We start from the raw sequence: 21,790 nt of genomic DNA on the forward strand, positions 1-21,790 counted from the left end.
ATATAACATTAGAGAGGGATGAATGCAGACAAAAACAATTAACTTTCTCAGTTGATATACTTTATCTTAAATAAAGTCTATGTACATGCATTATGTATTGGCATTCTATTGCTCATTTTTTAATGTAGTTTCATACATTTTACATTCCCTGCTATAGGGATGTGATCTATCTATGCTCTCCCTCCCATTAAGAAGTAGGTCTGCTGCACGGGTGGGTCACAGTGAGGGATGAGAGCAGGGAGCTTTTAAAAATACAGAATAACGCCCTGTCAAAGCTGTCGCCTCACTGTTCCGTCTTCTTAACTCAACCTGTGCTTTATGAAGGGTTCAAGTATTACACTTTTATTAGGCTTTCACAGATCTTTTGCCTCTTAGCACTGAGTCAAAAGCACAGACAAGGCCCATGGAAAATGTCATCGTGCCTCAACAGCATCCATGGTGTGGCTGCAGGACGAGGGAAGTGCCCCTGTGCTGGGCACTGCTGAGGCCACAGCGGGACTCAGTTCTGGATCCCTCCCTCCAAGAAGGACATTGAGGCGCTGGAGCATGTCCAGAGAAGGGCAATAGAGCTGTGGAATGGTGTGGAGCACAAGTCTGGTGAGGAGTGGCTGAGGGGGCTCAGCCTGGAGAAAAAGAGGCTCAGGGGGAACCTTCTCAATCTCTACAACTCCCTGACAGAAGAGTTAAGCCAGGTGGAGGTCAGGCTCTTCTCCCAAGGTACAAGGGACAGGACAAGAGGAAATGTCCTCAAGCTGTGCCAGGGGAGGTTCAGGATAGATAGTGGGAAAAATTTCTTCATGGAAGGGTTTGTTAAACCCTGGCACCATTTACCCATCCCTGGAGGGCTTTAAAAATTATGTGGATGTGGCACTTGGAAGACATGATTTAATGGTGGCCTCAGCAGTGCTGGGAGAATGGTTGGACTTTATGGTCTGGAAGGGCTTTTCCAACCAAAATGATTCCATGAATTCTATTCTATGACTCTGTGACTCAAGCCCTGGAAACCATGCAGCACAGACTGAGGCTCTGGACAAGCTATGTGGTTTCCTCCCATCTTCCACTCAGAGCAGCTGGGACAAGGTTTAACTTCCAAATAAGTCAGAGCACACAAAAGCAGCTCCTGTGGATGCAGCCGTACCTGGGAATCCAAGTCCCAGTGGCTGGCTGGGCTCTGGCAGGGCAAGGGGGATGTCTGGGAATCATCCCGTAGTCTGCCAGCTCAGAGGTGAGGTTGGCAGGACAGCACAGTGCTGCGAAAGAGAAAAGGCTTCTGGAATGGGAGAAGGAAAGACAGGGACATTTTAGGGAGGCTGCATCCTGCTATCATTCCTGCCAGCGTAGGGAACAGAAGAATCTCTGCACATACAGCTGGCTGCCCCAAAGCACAGCTGGGCACCAAGAATCCAGACATATCCTGATAACCACAAACCCAAGAAAATATTACCACCATTTATTGTCATAAAAATTGGAAACAGTCTGGAAAATTTAAATAGGTCTGAATAAACGAAGCAGGTGTCTGAGAAACCTGGCCTAGTGGAAGGTATCCATGCCAAGGCAGGGGGTTGGACTGGATGGGCTTTAAAGGTCCCTTCCCACCCAAGCCATCCCATGATCCTATGATTCTGAGTCTGCATCAACATCTCAGTGATGAGGATAATGAAGGGGTGAGAGTGGAAACTGAGATCTGCCAAGAATATCCATAATGAGATAATGTGACTCTGCCAAAAATGACCTTGTTCTCATGGAAAGCCATCTAGGGCTGAGAGCTGGTACTGATGCCTGCCCAAACTCAACAGTAGTCACTGCAACCACTTAACATCATTCAGCTTTATTTCAATTGGCTAAGTCTGCCTGCATTTCACAGCTCCTGATAAGATCTGGATTAAGGCTGCTGGTTGAATACACTGCCCTGAATCCTTCTCCTTCCCCAAGATGTGGCTGCATGTGGGTCAATGGAATGATGTTCCTACCTATGACTTTGTATTGTCCTCTGGCTATGTAAAACCAGCTTATCTCTGGTAAATTGAAGGATTGCTTTTATATAATGTCTACGTAAGGTTTTTTTCCTCTTCAGACACACATTCACCCAAGTACTGTCAATTACTTTGCATTTAAATGGAAGAAGATGAAACAAGCTCTAAAAAAACTCCACGAGGTCATATCAGGAAACAAAATTTTGAGACCTGAAAAGCAAATGTCAGTACCTACACACAAACCATCTTACCTTCCAAGGAATGGAGACCTTTTTCTCTGGCAATCTCATACACACTGCTGAAATCATCCCCAAGGTTTGGATCTGCATTAGCTGTGAGCAGAGCCTTTACCACACTGTCACAAAACAGAAGGAAAGTAAGGCAGAAGTAGTAGCTGATGAATTGAAGCCCTTCAGGGACTGAGAAGTGTTCAGAAAGCCCTCTTGAAATACTCCTGGGAGTGTTAACATTCCAGGGAAGTTAGCCCACAACCACTGAACATTTCAACAAATAGAACTCTACCAGCATACACTAAAATGAATGAGATGGGGGAGGCACTGGAGTGAGGGGTGACACTGTAGAGATACACAATCCTTCTGAGGAGACATGGCCAGAACATGTTCCTAGCACAAAGCATATTCCTAGTCACAGACCTTGGCTCCATGGTGAACCCTGTCCCTGCAGAAAGGAAGATTACTGTAGCACTGTGCAGATTAAGGGAAGCAAAACCACATTGTTTTGGGGAGGCAATTGTACAGCACCTGCACCTCTGATACTAAAGGTGCCATCCTACCACAAGAAGTGCAAATAACTTCTACAGCAAGCACTTCAGAGGAGGCTCTGAGGACAATCAGAGGGCTGAAGCACCTCTGCTCTGGGAGATAGGTTGGGAGAGCTGGGGATATTCAGCCTGGAAAAGAGAAGGCTCCATGGAGACCTTAGAGCTCCTTGGGACCTAAAGGGGCTCCAAAAGACCTGGAGAGAGACTTTAGACAAGGGCCTGTAGTGACAAGACAATGTGAATGGCTTCCCACTGACAGCGCGCGTGGTTAGATTGGATATCACGAAGAAATTCTTGGATGTGAGGGTGGTGAGGCCTTGGCACAGCCTGCCCAGAGAAGCTGTGGCTGCCCCATCCCTGGGAGTGTTCCAGGCCTGACTGAGGCATGGAGCAAACTGATCCAGTGGCAGGTGTGTCTGCCCATGGCAGGGGTGGAATGACATGGGCTTTAAGGCCTGTTCAGCCCAAACAATCCTGTGATTCTGTGATTCCATGACTTGAACTTTACAGCCCTTTTGAGACACTGGAAGGGGCCCTAAGGTGTCCCTGAAACCTTCCCTTCTCCAGGCTGAAGAACCCCAGCTCTCTCACCCTGTCTCCAGACCTTGTAGCATCTCCTTGGCATATGCTGGACTCATTCTTCTTCCCATACTTCTGAGGTTGGACCCCAGAGCCAGATGCAGCTCTGCAGATCTCATCAGAATGGAGCAGAGGGTCAGAAGCTTCTCCCTTGCTCTGCTGCCCATGGAGCTGGAGATCAGTCCAGGACATGCTGGATTTTGGGCTGCCAGCAAATGTTGAACATTATGAACATGCTGCAGCAGGACAGAACGCACGGGATGCACTGGCCAGGCAGTTTTGGTGTGGGAGTCCTCACTCTCTGCTTCTGAATCTAAACAATCATCAGGCCAGAATTAGATTTCTCACTCCTTCTGAAAGCAGCTTGAAGCCAGTTAATTCTTAATTTTTTTCCAGCATGCAGGCTTCCCATGACAACTAGACAGTAACTCATTTGTTAGCATTCATCACCAGTGACATGGCTCACAGGCTGACAGCAATGTGCGGCGCAGCCTGACACGGACCTGCAGGCTGTGGCTTGTCAAGTCACATCTGGAATTTAACTTAAGCTCCTCTTCCATTTTCCCTATAAATGCATTAGCAGAATCAAAGGTGGTTATTTTATTATTTGAGCACGGTATAACAGAGGCCAGCTCCTTACCAGCACCGGTGTGCTCCTCACCATGTACAGAGCCACCTCTAGTAAGCGTAGCACCAGGATTTGGGGCAGGAGATAGTCTCATGGGATTGTGTAGGTTGGAAAAGCCCTCTAGACCATCGGGTCCAACTGTTCCCCCAGCCCTGTCAAGCTCACTGACACCCGGAAAATAGAATAGATCTTTCCAACAATATTAGAGTGAATATAAAAGCAATATTTACTTGAAAGCTCTTAGGTACACATGTGGCACAAATTGTGGTATTTACAATTAAAAGGTTAGTTGGTTAATTTCTGGGTTCTTGCTCCACTGGAAAGAGTCTAGAGCTTTCTTTTGCCCTACTTTTGTTATGTTTGGTACAGATTCTGGTTGGAAAAGAGAATGTCCTTGTAGCTGGTTCTCTTCTTGGAGTAATTCTAAACAGTACTTAGGAATGTATTTATAAGGTTAGCTCATCTTCCTAAATGTAGGGAGGAAAGACAGGAAAAGTACTAGAAGCTACATCTATGCTTTAGCAATCTACAAAGCTACAAATATATATAAAATACAAAAAGCTAAAAATCTTAGGCATCATTCCCCCCAAAACTACATCCCCATGTCAAACATCCACAGGTTTTCAAACCCTCCAAGAATGGGAACTCCACCACTCCCCTGGGCAGATTGTACCAGAGCTATACAACCTGTCTGGGGAACAAATTTTCCCCACATCCAACCTAAACTTCCCTTGGTGCAACTTGAGGATGTTTCCTCTTGTCCTGTCACTTGCTACCTGAGAGAAGAGATTGATCCTCACCTGGCTCCACTCTTCTTTCAGGCAATCCCTATGAGCATACAGAGCTCATTTACATCTGTACTCCATTTATATCCACATTTCAACAATATTGTTTGTTCTATAATAATTAGGTTGAGAGGTTCTGGCTCTTAATTCTGCAAACAGCAATTTCCAGTTATGACCCTTCCCCTTTTCAGTCACTGCAAGCATGCTACAACGCACAGGTTCTTGAGTGGATCGAGTTGTACAGCCATGCTCATATTAGATACCTGATGGCTTAGAACAGACACTAAGGATGGGCATCACAAAAACCTGGAATGCTTTGGCTTGGTTAAGGACCTTAAAGCTCGTCTCATTTCAACCCCCAGCCATCGGCAGGGACACCTTCCACTAGACAAGCTCCATCCAATCAAGCCTGGACCACTTCCAGGAATGGGGCAGTCACAGGTCCTCCGAGCAACCTATACCGGGGCCATACTGAAATCGTAAGGATGAATTTTCCCCCAATATCCCATATAACTGCCTTCTGTCAGTGGGCAGCCACTCCTTCTTGTCCTGTCACTCCAGGCCCTTGTCCAAAGTTCCTCTCCAGGTCTCTTGGAGGCCCTTTAGACACTGGCAGGGGCTCCAAGGTCTCCCTGGAGCCTTCTGTTCTTCAGGCTGAACAGCCCTTCCTCTCTCAGTCTCTCTCCAGTCCCTGGAGCATCTCCATGGCCTCCTGTGTACTTGCTCCAACAGGTTGACATCTCTCTTGATGGTGGATCACACCACCTACTTTCAGACATCAGCAGTGGAAGTCATGAAGCCCAGAGCAGCCTCTCATCACAGATGTGCTCACTCTCTACCACACAAAACTCTTCAATGAGCCTAAAATTTCTCTCAGTTCACTAAGTAGTTTTGATCTTGTTTGAAGGGTCAGTGTGTGAGATAACCCACAATCCTCAGTACAGTTCCAGTGAGACATAACCTCGTTGTCTCATCCCCAGGCCTCTATGGTGGTGCACCCCCTGCCCTGCCCCCAGGCCACACTATGATCTGAGAACACACAATGTGATGTCAAGGAAAAGACACTGATCCAAATGTCTGCTTCATGTTCAGAGGAGACATGTCTACACTGTCTTGCTACACTGCTCCTTATCCATATCAGTGAGGACATCCCATGTAACAGAGCCATAACAAGCCTATAGATCCTTCTGGACTACCTTAGGAACATTGATAAGGCACAGGGCACAAAATGTATCCTGAAATTCCTTCAGCACCTCTAGGAAGGGCTGCTCATCATGCCTAGCTCCACTCCCACCTCTGCTTCAGAACTTGGACCTTTACCACTGCCCTCTATGGCTGCAGCAAAAGGCAAAGCAAGGAAGCGATCTGGCTGCAAGAAAAGCATGGCCCATGAGGCCTTGGAAATCCAGAATTTATGTAGTCACAGGCCATCAGTCCAGGCTCTCCCACCTCTGGTCATTAGGTAGGTCAGACCTACCCTCGGCATCTCTCTGACACTGTGCCATCTGTCAAAGACTGTGGAACAGAGTGAGACCCATCAGTCCAGTCTTTCTAGTTATGAAAGCTCTAAAACAGGTCACTGATTTGTGCAAAGCTCCTCTGGAAGATGCAGTGGTGGATTCCTCTGGAAACATCCTGTATCTCCAGTACTTGGTGCTACTCTGGTCATCAAGAAAACAGCATCAAATACCTTGAAGAGGACGTCCCCATGAAAGCAGAAGGTGCAGGATGGAAGATGGCGTTGCAGGTTCTGTCCTGTTGTTTTATGGGACCTGTATTGACAACCTCCATGCTGCTAGAGATGGACATCTATTTACTGAATAGAAACCATCACAGAATCATGGAATCACAGCTTTTAAATCCCTCCAGGAATGGGGACTCTACCACTGCCTTAGGCAGCCTGTGACAGGGCTGGACAACTCCTTCAGGCAAGAAATGATGTGCTGCAATTAAGCCTTTGATGATCTTGCCCTAGCAGCTGACTTACTGTGATCCATGCAATCAGGGCTTCCAGCATCCCCACCAGGCAGCTGAGCCTCACAGATCACCCAAGTCTTTGGACGTACAGGTTCTGACGTGGTCAAACCACTCTTCTGGGACTGCATTCTCATGGCTATCACCACTAAAGAGATCCTTCTACTTCAGTTTTAGCTCACAGGCTATGATATACCTTAAAGCCCCTGAATCTGCCTCATTTTAAGGGAAATGATCCCAAGTCCCAGTGTAGGACTTTAATCCACAACATTGTGGCCCATGAGTGAGCTCCAGGTACTGAGTGAGTCCTATGGTAAAACAGGATTTGTCATTTTCCTGATAACTCCATCCATCTGCCTTTCGTGCCCTCAGTGACTACACTGAAATGAGCGTTCTTCCCAGGCACTCCATCAGATACTACCTCCATGTGCTCTTGGATACTCAGGAAGCCCTGTCCTTTTCATCCATTGGCTGCGTGTTCAGCATTCTTCTCTGGGAAGTGACCTTCTGTGAGAAGTTGAGCAGAGGACCACAACTGCTAGATGCAAGGTGGTCTGAGAGTGATGCAGCAGGTGATGGTGGCAGAACTGCTCTGCTCTCCCTGTGAATAACCCTCTGCACCACATTCCCTGTGGTAAGAAACGTTTCCATAGCTCTTACAATGGCTGGGAGGCCCAAGTTTAATAATAAACATAAGTGATATCATGACTTCCTGTCAAAATCTGCTGTGCCAAAATACTGGCACTAGTCTAACAACAACACATCACACATCCAGCCTTCCTTCCAATCATCTTTCAATCTCATCTCCTGCTTTGGGATGTGCCGACCTCTCCAGGTACTTGTCCATCAGCGAGGCTCCTGGAATAACAGCTATTGATTGTACCTATCCAATTTGCAGGTAATGGGGCATTCAAGCAAATTACCCTGTAGGAAAGGTAACAGTGCCATGAAAATGCAAAGGAACTCAGCGATGCAAAGCATGTGAATGTCCCTGGAAAAAAGGAAGGGACTTGCAAAATCAGATGATTAAAAGGGCTCCCAGGGAGCTGGAGAGAGACTTTGGACAAGACCTGGAGTGACAGGACAAGTGGGAATGACTTCAAAGTGACAAAGGGCAGGGTTAGGTGGGATACTGGGAAGAAATTCTTCCCTGTGAAGCTGGTGAGGCCCTGGCACAGGGTGCCTACAGAAGCAGTGACTGCCTCATCCTTGGAAGTGTTCAAGGCCTGGTTGGATGGATCTTGGAGCAACCAGGTCTAGTGGAGGATGTCCCTGCCCATGGCAGGGGGATTGGAACGAGATGAGCTTTTTGGCCCTGCGAAACCCAAAACATCCCATGATGAGTGAATTTCAAATGAGGGATTCTCTGGCCTACACACTTTTTGTGCTCCTCCTCTTGCTGGGGCAGAACAACACCCCACGCTAGAAGGAATGGGATGCCACTGTCCAGCTGGGCTACTCCAGTTTCCCTCCATAACTCACCTGTGCTCAACAACCTCAAAAAGCTGAGTTTTAATTTGCTGATCAAGTTCTGATTGGATTAGAGGCAGAGCCTATTCATCAGCATGAATATAAATCTAAATTGACCCTGGTGATGACTCAGAGGGCAATGCTAAGCTAGAGTTGGCTGGGCAGTTCAATCGATCGGGGAAAGTGCTTTCTGCTTGTAATGGGTCGACTAACATATTGTTCAAAAAATAAATACATGTATACAATACAGGGTGAGGGGAAATCAATGGTGAGATGGTGGGAGGTGACTGGGGCTGCGTCAAGAGAGACGTTGTGCCTGGACCAAGGCACCGGCAGCTGGGGTTGGTGAACCAAGAAGCCTGGTGATCCCCATGACCGTGTGTTATCAGCACAATGCAAACGCCTGGGTGGGTTTTGATACACGGCTGCCTGAGCTCTGGCAGGAGCCACATGTCCTGCCTGGACACAAAGAAGATCCTTGTGTGATTATATCTTAACTGTGTAAAACTCAGCACAGCAGGAGGGCTGGGAGGGACCGCTGCTCAGATGAGGCTAAGTGTGGATGTGTCTTTCCCACGAGCATGTTTACATCTACCTATGGCACAGAAAGCCAGGCAACCACAACAATCCCTCACACTATGCCGTGTTATTATTAACCCAGATAAAAATGACTGACTCCTCAAAAAGAGATTATGGAATCCAAAAGATGGGGAAAAAAATCTTAAAGGGTGGTAATTGTTATTGCTCAGTTTTCTTTAAGAGTGTGACATGGGTGAATCATCCTTCAGAGGCACAGTAAAGGCACACACGGGAGTTGAGGAGTGTTAGAAGCCTTGCTCCCTGCTTGGAGCAGTAAGAAAATGTCAAGAGAAGCCATTTCTGTGGCTTGGAGAGGTGAAGGAATCTGCTAAGCTGATGGTATCACATTGTGCCTGAGTTGCAAGACATCAGAGGGTGTACATCCCTGAAAAGAGGAATGCTCATGCCCAGGGGTCTGAGGGTGGGGGTACTGCCAAGGCACAGGCGTAAGTAACAGCTGCAGGAACAGCCAAGTGGTCACTGTTCATCAGAAACACCCAGAAAGGGGGTGGATGAAAGCCAGTGCCACGGTTTGTAGGATCAGGCCCTCCAAACGTTCTGTCATCACAGCTGAAACCCACGCCCAAATCCTCAGCTCTCTGACAGGTGATGCACTGGGCCATACCTTCTTCCAAAGGTACTCAGATATTCCTCCAGCTCCGCTGCAAACAGCTCTGAATGACTTGCCCAAAGGGAAAGGAGTGAAAAAACCCACAGAACAGATGTATGTACCTAACATAAATAACAAGACTGCATCAGTTCATCATGTCACTGCCTGTAGACAGAGAACAGCTCCAGATCAGTCACCCCTCACCAGCCTCAGAACAAACCCACTAGAATATCACTATGCATGAGGAATTGCCATTACCAATGTAAAACATCCATATAGAATCTTCAATGCACATGAGGCACGGTTCCCAGCAATGCACATGGAGGCAAGGAACAAACTACTTCCTGACTCCTGTGCCTAAGGAGGGTTGAGAACGGCGAGGGATGGGATGAAGCCACGTTGGGCAAAGCCCTGCTGGTTCTGGTTCCATGGGAAAACCTTTGATCCAGTTCCTTTGGCCTACACAGAAAGGCAGAGAAGGAAAAGGAGACTTGAGGCTCAGAGAGGTAGTCACTTGACATTGGCCATTTCCAGAAGAAAGATGTTGAGAAGCAAAAGTGAAGAAACACAAAGAGATCCAGACCTGAAGAGAAAGGCAGACATAATAATAAAGGGTGTGCAGGAAGCCAAAGCTGCAAAAAGAAAATGAAGATGAGTAGATGATGTGGGGAAGGGAAGAGAGGAATTTGAAGGCTAAAGCCCCCAATGAAACAGGAAGACAAAGCTCAACATGACCTGACAGTGCGCTGTCAGAAACCCATGCCCTGGGCTGACCCCATGGGCAGCAGAGGAGAGGGAGATTCTGAATTTTCCGTAACAACCAACCTCAAGCTCCCATGGCACAATTTGAGGCTGTTTCCTTTCTTCCCTGTCCCTTGTTACCTGGAAGAAGAGACTGACCCCCATCTGGCTCCACTTTCCTGTCAGGGAGTTGAGGAGAGTGAGAAGGTCTCCCCTGAGCCTCTTTTTCTTGAGGCTGGGGCCCCCAGCTCCCTCAGCTGCTCATCAGACTGGTGCTCAAGCTCCAGCCCCCTCCTTCAGAACTGCTGCCCAGGAGTTGTGCCAATGCGGTTGAATGTGAGCAGAAGCAGGTTCCAGTGTTTTTTAGAACTACTCAAACTTATCCCACTGCGACTCAGACTTTCCATGCTGCTCTGTGCCTTAGTTTCCCCTACCACACAAGTAGTTCTCTATCTCAGAGGAGGCTGAGAAGATGACTTGATATTTCACTGTCACTTTATTTCTGTGGGAATGATAAAAACCAGAGTAGCTGATAACTGGATACAGAAAAGGTCACTATGCTACAAAATAGAGACATACAGCCAAAGTCCTACCTGCTTTGGGGTTTCATTTATGATAGCTTTATTGCTTATTTTAACAAATGCACAAACCCCACAAAGCTTTGAGTATACATTTAATTAAAGCCTAAATACTAAAAATATGCCAATGCAATGGTAATTCCTGCAGCAATGGGAATTACAGCATAAAACCTTCCTTTGCTGCTGTAAACATGGTCTCAGCTGATATGTCTTTAGCCAACAACCTAGTTACAACCTGTGTCATCATGGAGCAAAAGACTTTGGATGTTGACTCTGTCTTGTGAAAAAGGAACCCTAAATGTCTGTCTCCACTAGATCCACTACTATATCTCCCCTCCCATGCAGATACCAGTCTCCTCTTGGAGACCTCTCTAAGGGAATATTGCAGAATGCTTCTTAATGCCTCCCCACATTTTCGATACAAGACATTTCCAAGAGGAAGAAGATGATCATTGTTTTGCTGTAAAAAGAAAAGATGGACCCCAAACTTGCCTTCCAGCACACTGGATTTCATCTTGTAGCTGATGGCAACTGACAGAAATCATTAAAGCAGTGCCTCTGGAATTAAATTAAACAGATGGACTGGGGCTGTCTAATTGGAAGAGTGAGGGCTGTGGAAATTGAGAAACATGACAAAGCTAAAGGACAGGTCACAGAAATCTCCGGCACACAGCGGAGACAGAAAACATTCTTCTCTGAAAAACACCTTTGGAAAGGCAGTAAGCTGAGGATGAAGGCTTCCTTTTTCTTAGCTGAAAACACTCATCTCAGTTCCCAGCATCCCAGCCCTTCAAAATCATGCTGAGGAACCTGTGCAGGTATCAGTAGCAGTAAAAGAGGAAGTGGTGAGAGAGCCAGTAAGTTAAACATTGGAATAACTTTGATCTTTTTGCAGGCAAAAGGTACCTGTAGGTCCTGCTCAGCTGGCTGTACCTTGGCCATCTCTGAGCCAGGGAGAGCCCAACTCACCTCTCTTGAGGCTGCTGGCCTGAGGGGCTAAGGACCAAAAGTGATAACAACATCAAATCCATTCCATCGGGTAGATTACGCATGCAATCAGACAAGGGGGATGTCAGACAGACTGCCAGACAGAAGAGTTAGATTGAATATAGGGCAGCAATGCTACCTTGAGAGGGTGATGAGGCACAGGCTCCCCAGAGAAGCTGTGGCAGCCCTATCCCTGAAAGCATTCAAGGCCAGGTTGGATGGGGCTTGGAGCAACCTGATCTAGTGGAGTGTGTTCCTGCTCACGGCAGAGGGGTGGAAGTGGATGATCTTCAAGGTCCCTTCCAACCTGGGATTCTAATTCTGAGATCAGTTGCTGTAGCTGGAGAAAGCATAACCTTTTACAAGGGGACCAGACTCTATAAACGAAACCATTCTGCATCCTTGTGCCTCTGACTCCTCCCTTCCCCAGTACACCCTGGCCACAACATCTAGTTTCAGTTACACAGTTCACCCTGTGGACTAGGTCCATTAGCAAACTATTTGTAAGGAATTTCAAACTCTGTCATGTTCCAGCTCAATGCATTTCCCACTCTGCACTGTGAACATTACAATTCTAGAAACAGGACTGAGGGCCAAAACTTGTCTGGCACAATGCTGGAGCTGCTACATACAGAATAAGTCTGGCTTGCATTTATTTATGTTTTCATCCATAAAGGACAGAATCAGAACCACAAAGGTGGGAAAAGACCTTGAAGATCATCAAGTCCAACAGTATCTAATTACTCTTGTGCTATATGGACACAAGTTCTACTGAGCTTCAGGTATTCAAGGTCTTCTTAATTTTGACGTTAAGCCAGTATTCATCTAAAATGTGGGAAAAATAAACAGCATTTGCCCAACATGGCCAAACCCTTTTTCTTTTGGCCAGGTACACAACAGAGACAGATATGGTGATGGCTCTGCCCTCTCAGCAGGGACCAGCCTGGGGTCCACACATTTTTTACTGTCAAGATGTTTTTATTAGCATTTCCACTTGATTTTGGGCCCAATTTTAGGTAATTATTGTCCCATGAACAGCCTTTCTCCCTGTCTCCCCTTAGCATTTGCAACTCGGGAAGTCCTGTTCTGCTTCACCAGTCACTTGGAATGGTCAACAGTCGTCACACTCTGCTGCTGACCATTGTCTACTGGGAAGGGTGGGAGGCTCCCAAGCCCATCCCTTCGTGGACAGGCAAATAACAGGGCCTGTTGCTGCTCGGACATCAAAGTTAAACAAACATTCACAAGCCCCCACCTCTGGGCCTGTTTTAAGGAGCTCCCTGAGGAGGTCATGACTTTCAGCTTGTCATAGCACACATCAAAGTTTGCACCACACACGAACTCAGCGCATGGATTGGAATAGTGTCACCCGAGAGCGGATATTCAGGCTTTGTGTGCTGCTTTAATCCTGTGTTTTCCCAAGTAATTAAGCTTTTTTGCTTATGAACTTGTGACTAAGTAAAGCATCCCTGAGAGGTTGTAACATCAAAGCTCATTCTCCCGTCTGTCCCACATTTTCAAAAATTGGATTTCTTTTTCCCTTTTTTTTTCTTAAATAAAAAAACCTAATTGAATTTAGTTGTAGACTGAATATATTTAGGAGTGTCTTTAAAAGGTTACAAGAAGCCAGAGTGATCATCATGGGAACTGTGGAGCAAGGGCACAGCATTCAGCCCCAGCTACAGCCTCACCAGTGAGAAGGGATGGGACAGCTCTTATGGGAGCAACTCTGTGTAGTAGCCACTGCAACGACATCCCACAGGCATGGGCTCATCCATGGCCAAAACCTGAGAGCTGCTGTGGAATGGCACCATCAGTTCAGCTGTCACAGCCGTGGGACTGGGGAGCAGCCTGCCCTGATCTGTCACAGCACATACTGGGCATAAGGAGAGTGACAAGCTCACTTGGGTTAAGCTCCAAAACACATCCCAACTTTATGGGAACTCTCTACAGAGCTCAGTACGACTTCAGGAAAAGGTTGAAGTGAGTCACCATGGTGTGAGATGCACATACCTGGAGTTCCTGCTGATGGCTGCCACCATGAGAGCCGTCCAGCCAAGCCTGTGCCTTGTGTTCACATCTGCGCCTTCTTCCAACAACCTGGAGAGGGGAGAGATATGCTCAGGAAACAGATATGAAGAGAGCTGCCCAAGCATCCTGGAGCTAATGAGGGAAAGCAGAATGTTTTACTGTGCAGGCACCTGCTCCACCACAGCCCAGAAGACCTGACATGAAGCTGACATACAGTTCTCAAAGGTGACCAAAATTAAACAAACAAACATCCAGGTGATGGCAATCCCACTCCTTTCAAAAGGTGAAATGCCAACATATTTTTTCTGTATTGTTTGTTTATTTATTCTGTTCAGTCTAATTCCTGAAGAACCAATCAGCAGCAAAACTGCTAAACCCAAATTCCAATGATATTTCAATCCTTTGGCTGCAAAGCACCCATTAGGCTTCAGAATCAGCTCACTGGACCTCCAAAGTCCATGCCACCTGCAGATATTTTGCAGTTTTCTTGTACAGTGTAAGAACAAATAAGAAAACCCCAAAGAATGCTAGCAACCAAACTATCCTCATGTCTCCAAAATTTTCTCAGCTTTTGCAAAATAATAGCAAGGGACAGGTTCTTGCAGCAGATACTTTAGCTCAACCTAAAATATGTGCCAAAGCCAGACAGCACGAAATGATAGCACTCTCTGCACACCAAAAAGAAGAAGGGAAATTCAAATTTGAGACACAAATTTTATAGTGCTCAAGTTAAGTGAGACAAACTCTAAATGCTGCACGTTCAAGCCATAGGATCATAGAATGATTCACAGAAGGGTTTGTGCTAGAAGGGACTTTGAAGACCACCTTGTTCCATCCCCTCTATCATAGGCATGGACACTTTCCACTAGACCTGGTTGCTGCAACCCCATTCAAGCTGGCCTTGGACACTTCTAGAGATGGGGCTGCCACAGCTCCTCTGGGCAACCTGTGCTAGGGCCTTGGCACCCTCTCAAGGAAGAACTTCTTTGCCGTATCTAATCTAGATCTCCTCTTTGCCAGTTTAAAGCCATTTCCCCTTGTTCTGCCACTGTCTGCCTGTGTAAAAGGTCCCTCTACACAGCCAAATCCATGATTACAAACCCATTTTTCTTGCAGGAGCCAGGTGCTGCCAGTATCAAGACAGGGAAGCATGGTTAAGGCTTAAAGCAGGGTGGACCGTGCAGGAGTCAGTCGTTCTCTGCCCCTTGGTTTATCCTTCTCCCTTTCCACAAATTAAGGCTTCTCCATCTTCCTTTCTGGGTGAGGCTGTCCCTGCACAGTGCATCCTTCACACAGGCATAACAGGGAAGAGCTGTCATTAAACTACCTGCTGGGAGAGACACAAGTGGACACACTTGCCGTGTTCCACCTGTGCAAGCGTCACATTTAAGTCTTGAAATTCTGCTCAGAGTCCCAGGCAAGGAAGTCACGGTCAGGTGGGACTGCTTCCATGCACTGAACAGGTCAGATCACCTCTTCAAGGACTTGGAGGGGTACACATCTGAACTCAGCCTTTCCAAATTCCTTGCTCTTGGTCTGCTCTGGTAGCAATGCTGTCAGCTGGCTAAGAGTGCTGGGGTGGAATGAGTGAAAAGGAGGTAAATGAACCATATTCCTCTTCCTACAGTTGAAAAAAAAAAAGAAGGAAAGCAGGCATGCTGGTCCAGGGAACTCTCACAGCTATACCCAGGGTGTGTTGTCAACCTTCCTCTACCCCATCAGAAACCTTCACAGTGGTTTCACTAGAAACTTATCCCAAGGAACAAATGGTGGTATGATACACAGGTAATGGGTCTGGGTGGACAATTTGACCACTCTTTTTTTGACAGAAGGAGTGGCCAGTGCTAGTGCTGTGGTTCTGGATGCTCTGAACTGCTCATCACGCACTTGGACAGAGACCTAATAGGTGAAAGACTTGAATCATAACTGGCAGCCTTCATTTGTAGCTCCCAACTGTGATTCATGAGGCTGTGACCACCGTAAATGATCATAGCACAAACAGAAGGTATATGGTCTCTTTACCAGGATTACAATTTAAAGTTTAATGCTAATGAACTATCTGGCAGGTCAACAACAGGACCTTGGTCCAAAGAAGTTTGATACTTGAGGAACAAATTTTCACACGGAATACATACCAGGTTATTTTTCTTTTCTATGCCATTTAATACCTGAAGAACCACCCAGCAGATGGGTGGGGACGATTTACCTACAGTCTTATGGGGGTTTGGATCTACACAGCCCTGCACATGACTAACACTGGTCAAGCTGAAGCTCCTGCATTATCCCGTGGCCCAGTAAACTCCTCTGGGGAGTTGCATAAGAGCAGCCTTGGCCCCCCGCAGGGTATGGCATAGAATTATGGAATCATTTGGGGTGGAAAAGCCCCTCTGAGACCATTGAGTCCAACCATTCCCCCAACACTGCCAAGTTCACCACTAACCCATGTCTCCAAGTGCTACATCCACACATCCATTAAATCCCTCCAGGGAATTTAGGGATTCCACCACTGCCCCAGGCAGCCTGTGTCAGGGCTGGACAACCCTTTCTATGAAGAATTTGTGAAAATATCCTTATGCTTTCTCCTTCTGCCAGCACTACATCCCTGCAAGCGAACGCTAAGTGTATGCTGCCAGTTCTGCTGCCTGAAGAGCACTCTCAGACAACAGAATGCTGAGAAGAGAAATATCCCTGTGCAGCCACAAAGCTTTCTGCCCTGGTGAGGCCAGATGTGCCCAGACACACAATGAATAGCAGATTGCTATCTGCAGAGATCAGCTCCCTTTGCAGCTCTGCTTTACAGAGGTGTTTGCACTCACAACACAGATAAGGTAGCCTGACTCAGACCCATGGCCACTGCTGGTCACACTATCACCTGCTCCAGCTGGAAGGATGCTGCCTGGGGGAGAAATCCACACCACAGCTCCATCTGTGCCACCATGTGTGCTGTGTCCTCTGCACAGGCACAAGGAGTTGCTCCCTCAGCTGGAAACTGCTCGCTGGTTGCCACTGTGGGAACAAATTCCACACCCAGCTGCCCCAGACCCTAAGGAGCCATTCCTACCAGCACCAGAGCTCAGGATGCTGCTCAGGATGCTGCAATGGCACAGATCCTACTATCTCCCCCTTACTCACCCCAACTGCTTCCAAAAATCCTTTCCCAGACACTGTGATGCCCAATCTCCTTCCACTTGTCTCTCAGAGTGGTGTGGACTAACATGTCCAAGTTATTTGTGAACGTCATTGTATTTACTTGGGCATTTGAAGTCCTTTGAAAGTAGTAACATTCACATCAGCCCCTTCCTACAGTGTGTCACTGTGACAGCCTAGTAGCCACAGAAAATCCAGGAAATAAAGGCATCTTGATGACAAGGGAGAGGGAGCCTGAAAGGAACCCAGAAGGGGCAAGGTAACCCCAACACCAAAACTGAAGGTAAGAAGGCATCAGCTATACCAGGATGGAGGTACACAACCCCCCTCAGGCTGGGAACTTTTGCCTTAAAACTTAAAAGCCCTAAAGCCCAACACTAACCACTGATTAACATCCTCAGTAGAGTTTAATTAATGTAATTTTGCAAAGTATCAGGCCCATTTGCAGGTGACCATGGTATTTATATGATTTTATATTAAAGGGGCAGAGAGAGCATCCTGGTCACCTTCTGCCAGCCACTGGGCTGCTCTGCTGCAAAGGGTCAGTCTTAACTTAATCTGAGTTTTAATATTTCATGGGAGGGTTTGGACTGGAAGTGACTGTCACTGCCAAGGGACACCCTACCCTAGACCAGGTTGCTCCGAGCCCCATCCAACCTGTCCTTGAACACTTCCAGGGATGGGGCAGCCATGTGGATGGATATTTCTCGCCAATATACAATCAAACCCTGCTTGATGTCAGTATGAACTCAACCCCCTTCTCCTGTCACATTTGTTTTCTCATAAATGGAACCTGAAGAGTAACTCTTCAGCATCTCCCTTTGAGACAAAGGACGGGACTTATTTAAAATAAAAATATGATATTTTAAACTAAAAGATGAGAGATTTACATTAGATATTGGGAAGAAGTTCTTCCCTGTGAAGCTGGTGAGGCCCTGGCACAGGTTGCCCAGAGAAGCTGTGGCTACCCCATCCCTTAAGTGTCCAAAGCCAGGCTGGACAGTTCTTGGAGCAGCCTGGTCTAGTGGGAGGTGTCCTTGCCCATGGCAAAGGGGTTGGGACTAGATGATCTTTGCCTCTTCCAACCAAAGCCATCCTGTCATCCTGTGATTTTAGAATTCTCAAGGCACTTTGGAGCCACTGAAACATACCTATGAACTCCCTGAAAAGCTTCTTTCTCTACAGACACACTGGAAGGACATACTGAATAATGAATTTTCATTCTTAAAAAAAAAAAAAAAAAAAAAAAAAGGAAATTCAAACCTGTGTAATCATTGTGCATCCAACAGGAAGGATGCTGGAGTCTCTCCTGTGGGATTAGGTTATAGGCTTGGAGCAAACATATTAGGATCAGTCAAGTAGTTTTCTGTTCAGGAATCTAGATCATCATAAGCATCTGGAATACCACATCACTGAGCCCAGTGAGAGAATTACTTATATCACATCATCTACCATAATATGCATTGACATTTTATTTAGGAGTTGGATTGCCTTTTCTTATTTTTTTTATTTTTTTTTAATCATTTCAAGATGCTCAGCAACTTAACAGATTTTCAGACAACTGAACTTTATGTTCAGGGTCTTCAGACCCATCATTTATTTTTTCTCCGCCTGATTTAATGATATGCCAATTGATAAAGCCACAAACACTGCTCAGATCCCAGACAGCCAAATGTATTTACCAGCAAGAGTATTTTGTTTTAATTAAATAAAATCCTCTGATCAATGTTTAGGATGTTTATCCACATTTTAACCAAGTGAGATCCAGGACACTCACCTCCTAAGGAGTTTCTCACATGGATACAGCTCTAATAGTGCCATTTCCAGTGTTTCTCAAATGACAAACTGTTCCTTGACTGCAGTGGTGCCACCAAGATGTCCCTGCCCATGGCAGGACTTGGACTGGATGACCTTTAAAGGTCTCTTCCAACACAAACTCTTCTGGGATTCTGCGATTCAAGAGCCGGTCAGGAGAAGAACCCCGAGTCAGAGCTGGTACTGTTTCTGATTGGGGAAGTACTCATATTTAAGAGATTTCAATTAAACTTTTAAAAAATAGTTTTAGGGCAGAAAGCTGATAGACAGCAGGATTAGACTGAATATTAGGGAGAATTTTTTCCCTGTGAGGGTGGTGAGACTCTGGCACAGGCTACCCAAAGAAGCTGTGTCTGCTGCATCCCTGTAGGTGTTCTAGGACAAGTTGGATGGGGCTTGAAGCAACCTAGTCTAGTGGAAGGTATCACTGTCCAAGGCAGAGGCTTGGAACTGGGTGAGCTTGAAGGTCCTTTCCAATGCAAACCACTCAGTGATTCTCTGACTCTGTGAACATCACTGATCACAGAACTGTCTGTTCTGGAATTTGCTGGAGGAATCTGGGCAGAGCAGCATCCAGTGCTTTGTGCATATGCCCTATTTTACCTCGAGACAGCAGCTCCCAAGGCTTCAGCACTTTGATCCCCAGAGAAGCGATAAAGAGCCCACGTTGGCAGCCTTGGATGAGCCTTCTCCCCCCACTGCCCCCGGACAGATGTGCCTCCTATTCACCCCGCCACGGGGGTTCTGGGTGACTGACTCCGTGACACTGCCGAGCCCAGAGGGCATGTTTGAGTTTGTGCTCAGTGCCGGGAGCATGCCCAGCACTCCATCCTGACAGGTGGAGGAAGAGGAAGCTGGAAACTTGAACTTTTGCAACAACAATAGCTTCTGTTTCTCTCAGCCTCTTAAACATTTCCCCCAGCCCTATCCCAATATGTCACTGTTTAACTGCAGAGTGGGGGACACTCTCAAACGTGCTCGCCCTCTTGGGAACTGCCCTCTGCTTTGCAGAAGGGGGAAAGAAAAACATCCCAAGTGAACAATATCTCCGAATACGAAAGCACAATCCCTGCAAGAGGCCAGGGAAATGATCTGCGTGAACAGAGGGACACAGCGAGCTGCTCAAAATCCTTTGATGTGGCTGCTGCGTTCTTGGAGGAAGCTCATGGCTGCTTCTCACCCCTCACCATCTTTGCAGGGCCAGTTAACACACCATGGTGCTCCGTGAAAACAGACGGACCAGCACATGGTGAGGAAGGGAAGTTCTGGGAAGTTCTGGGAAGTTCTGGGAAGTTCTGGGAAGTTCTGGGAAGGGAAGGGAAGGGAAGGGAAAGAGGAACAGCATTTCTCTGCAGCTCTCAAGGTAGAAAAGCTGTTTCCAGGACATGGGGGATCCTGGTGGAATCCCGGTAACCCTAGCCCTGACAACACAAACAGGCCATGTGGGGAGACCAGTGGCCAAGGAGAAACTCCTGGAAATAAATTTTCAAAATCAAAAGAAAGCTCCTATAAATCCAAGTTTCAGAGGTAAAGCAAAGTCCAAGAAGAAAGCAAGCCTGGAGGCATGGAGGGTGGGCAAAACCACCATGGGTGAGAGCACATGGAGTGGGGAAAGTCAGAGGTACAACTCAAGCATGAAAAGGCTAATGCAGACATGTAAGTAGCTGTAGCTGCCCCGTGCCTCTAAGTGCTCAAAACCAGGTTGGACAGGGCTTGGAGCAACCTGGATTACTGGAAAATGTTCCCATGGAGTGGGCTGGAACTGGATGAGCTTCAAGGTCCCCTCCAACCCAAATCTTTCTGTGATTTGACAGTTCGTATCACCAGGTTTGGAAGAGAATGTGAAACCTCACATGGAGTAGCCCTAGTTCAGTCACCCCACTGCAACAGCTGAGCTACGTGACAGAAAATTCCCCTCCCAGCCTGCGAGCCTGCTCTGGCAGTGGCAGCAGTGTAAGTGGGAAATGATTCAGGACTGTTTGCAGAGAAATTTGAGCATAATATACTGACTTGTGACAATCCATTTCCACTGGAGGTGGCATGCGTTACCTGCGCGACTTACTCTGCACAGGCCTGAACTCAAGTGTCAGGCTCCCTCACGTCCACGAACATTCTGTTTATGTGCTATGTAAGCAAGCACTTGGCATGTTTTTAACCTGCTGTCTGACATCTTCCAAGGTGTCCCTGAACTCCTGAGCTTTGAGGTAAAGTGGAATAATCGCTCCCCTGTATGTACAGGCCACATCCATGCTGGTGGATTGCTTTTTGTCCAAACCCAGAGCTCCTCAGAAGACTGTCCTGCACTCGGCGCTGCTGCTAAACAACTCCACTAACTGCAATTAACCCTGTGATGGTTCCCAGACGTATTCCAGACATACAGAAATTCCCTCGCATCCAGGTGTGTTGGTGTCTGCTTCTAGAGAAAGGGATCTGGGATTCAGGGCCTTTAAAGCCGTTTTGGAAACAAACATGAGATCTGTCTCCCATGGTTGGCTCGGTGCTGACTGCAGAGACACTGCTCTGTGACTCAGTGTGCAAACTCAACCAATCCTGGGAGGCCAAAATACAACAAGAAACAGATAAAAAGGGACAGTTTTCCAGTTATCTAGTACAGGAAAGCACAGCAAGCACAAGTCGCCCCCATACTTCATTGCCAACCTGTAGAAATCTGGGCTGTTGTATCTGTTCTGAATTCCCGCAGCCACAGGCCAAACTAAAATCAATAACCAATACCAAAACTTCCACTGAAGCCCAGTCCTGGATAATTTGGTCATTTAGGAGAAAAGATTAAAGGGGACATTTGCATAATAAACATCTTTTTATCCTAAAAACCCTAGGTGTCTGTAACTCAGCTACACACAGACAAATGCAGGCTCAACATCACATAAACATGAAGCAATGGAAATAAATGTAATTATAAATAATCTCCCAATTCTGTCTCCAACTTGCCTTCACTACCACTGCTGAAGATGTGTCCAGATGTTCAGGACTGAGACAAGGTACATGATGGCTAGTAGCCAGAGGCCATTATGCTCCAAGAGCATAACGGAATGACGCTTCTGCTCACCCTACAAAGCATTCAGGCATCCCTCGAGCCTCAGTCGTGACACTC

The 21,790-nt window shown here is 46.8% G+C and overlaps 1 protein-coding gene across 4 annotated transcripts in view; it reads right to left on the reverse strand.

The window, feature by feature from the left end:
- The window catches only part of CLPB (ClpB family mitochondrial disaggregase), a 72,507-nt gene that overhangs the window by 45,399 nt on the left and 5,318 nt on the right, over nt 1-21,790 (reverse strand). For all 4 annotated transcript variants that reach the window (XM_063393687.1, XM_063393688.1, XM_063393686.1 and 1 more), the window contains exons 3-4: nt 13,699-13,785; nt 2,225-2,328 (exon numbers count right to left, since the gene is read on the reverse strand). In XM_063393687.1, coding sequence (XP_063249757.1) covers nt 2,225-2,328; nt 13,699-13,785 — 191 coding nt within the window. The remainder of the gene's footprint in view (nt 1-2,224; nt 2,329-13,698; nt 13,786-21,790) is intronic.

This window comes from Prinia subflava, chromosome 3 (genome assembly GCF_021018805.1).
Source record: "Prinia subflava isolate CZ2003 ecotype Zambia chromosome 3, Cam_Psub_1.2, whole genome shotgun sequence".
NCBI classification, from domain to species: domain Eukaryota; kingdom Metazoa; phylum Chordata; class Aves; order Passeriformes; family Cisticolidae; genus Prinia; species Prinia subflava.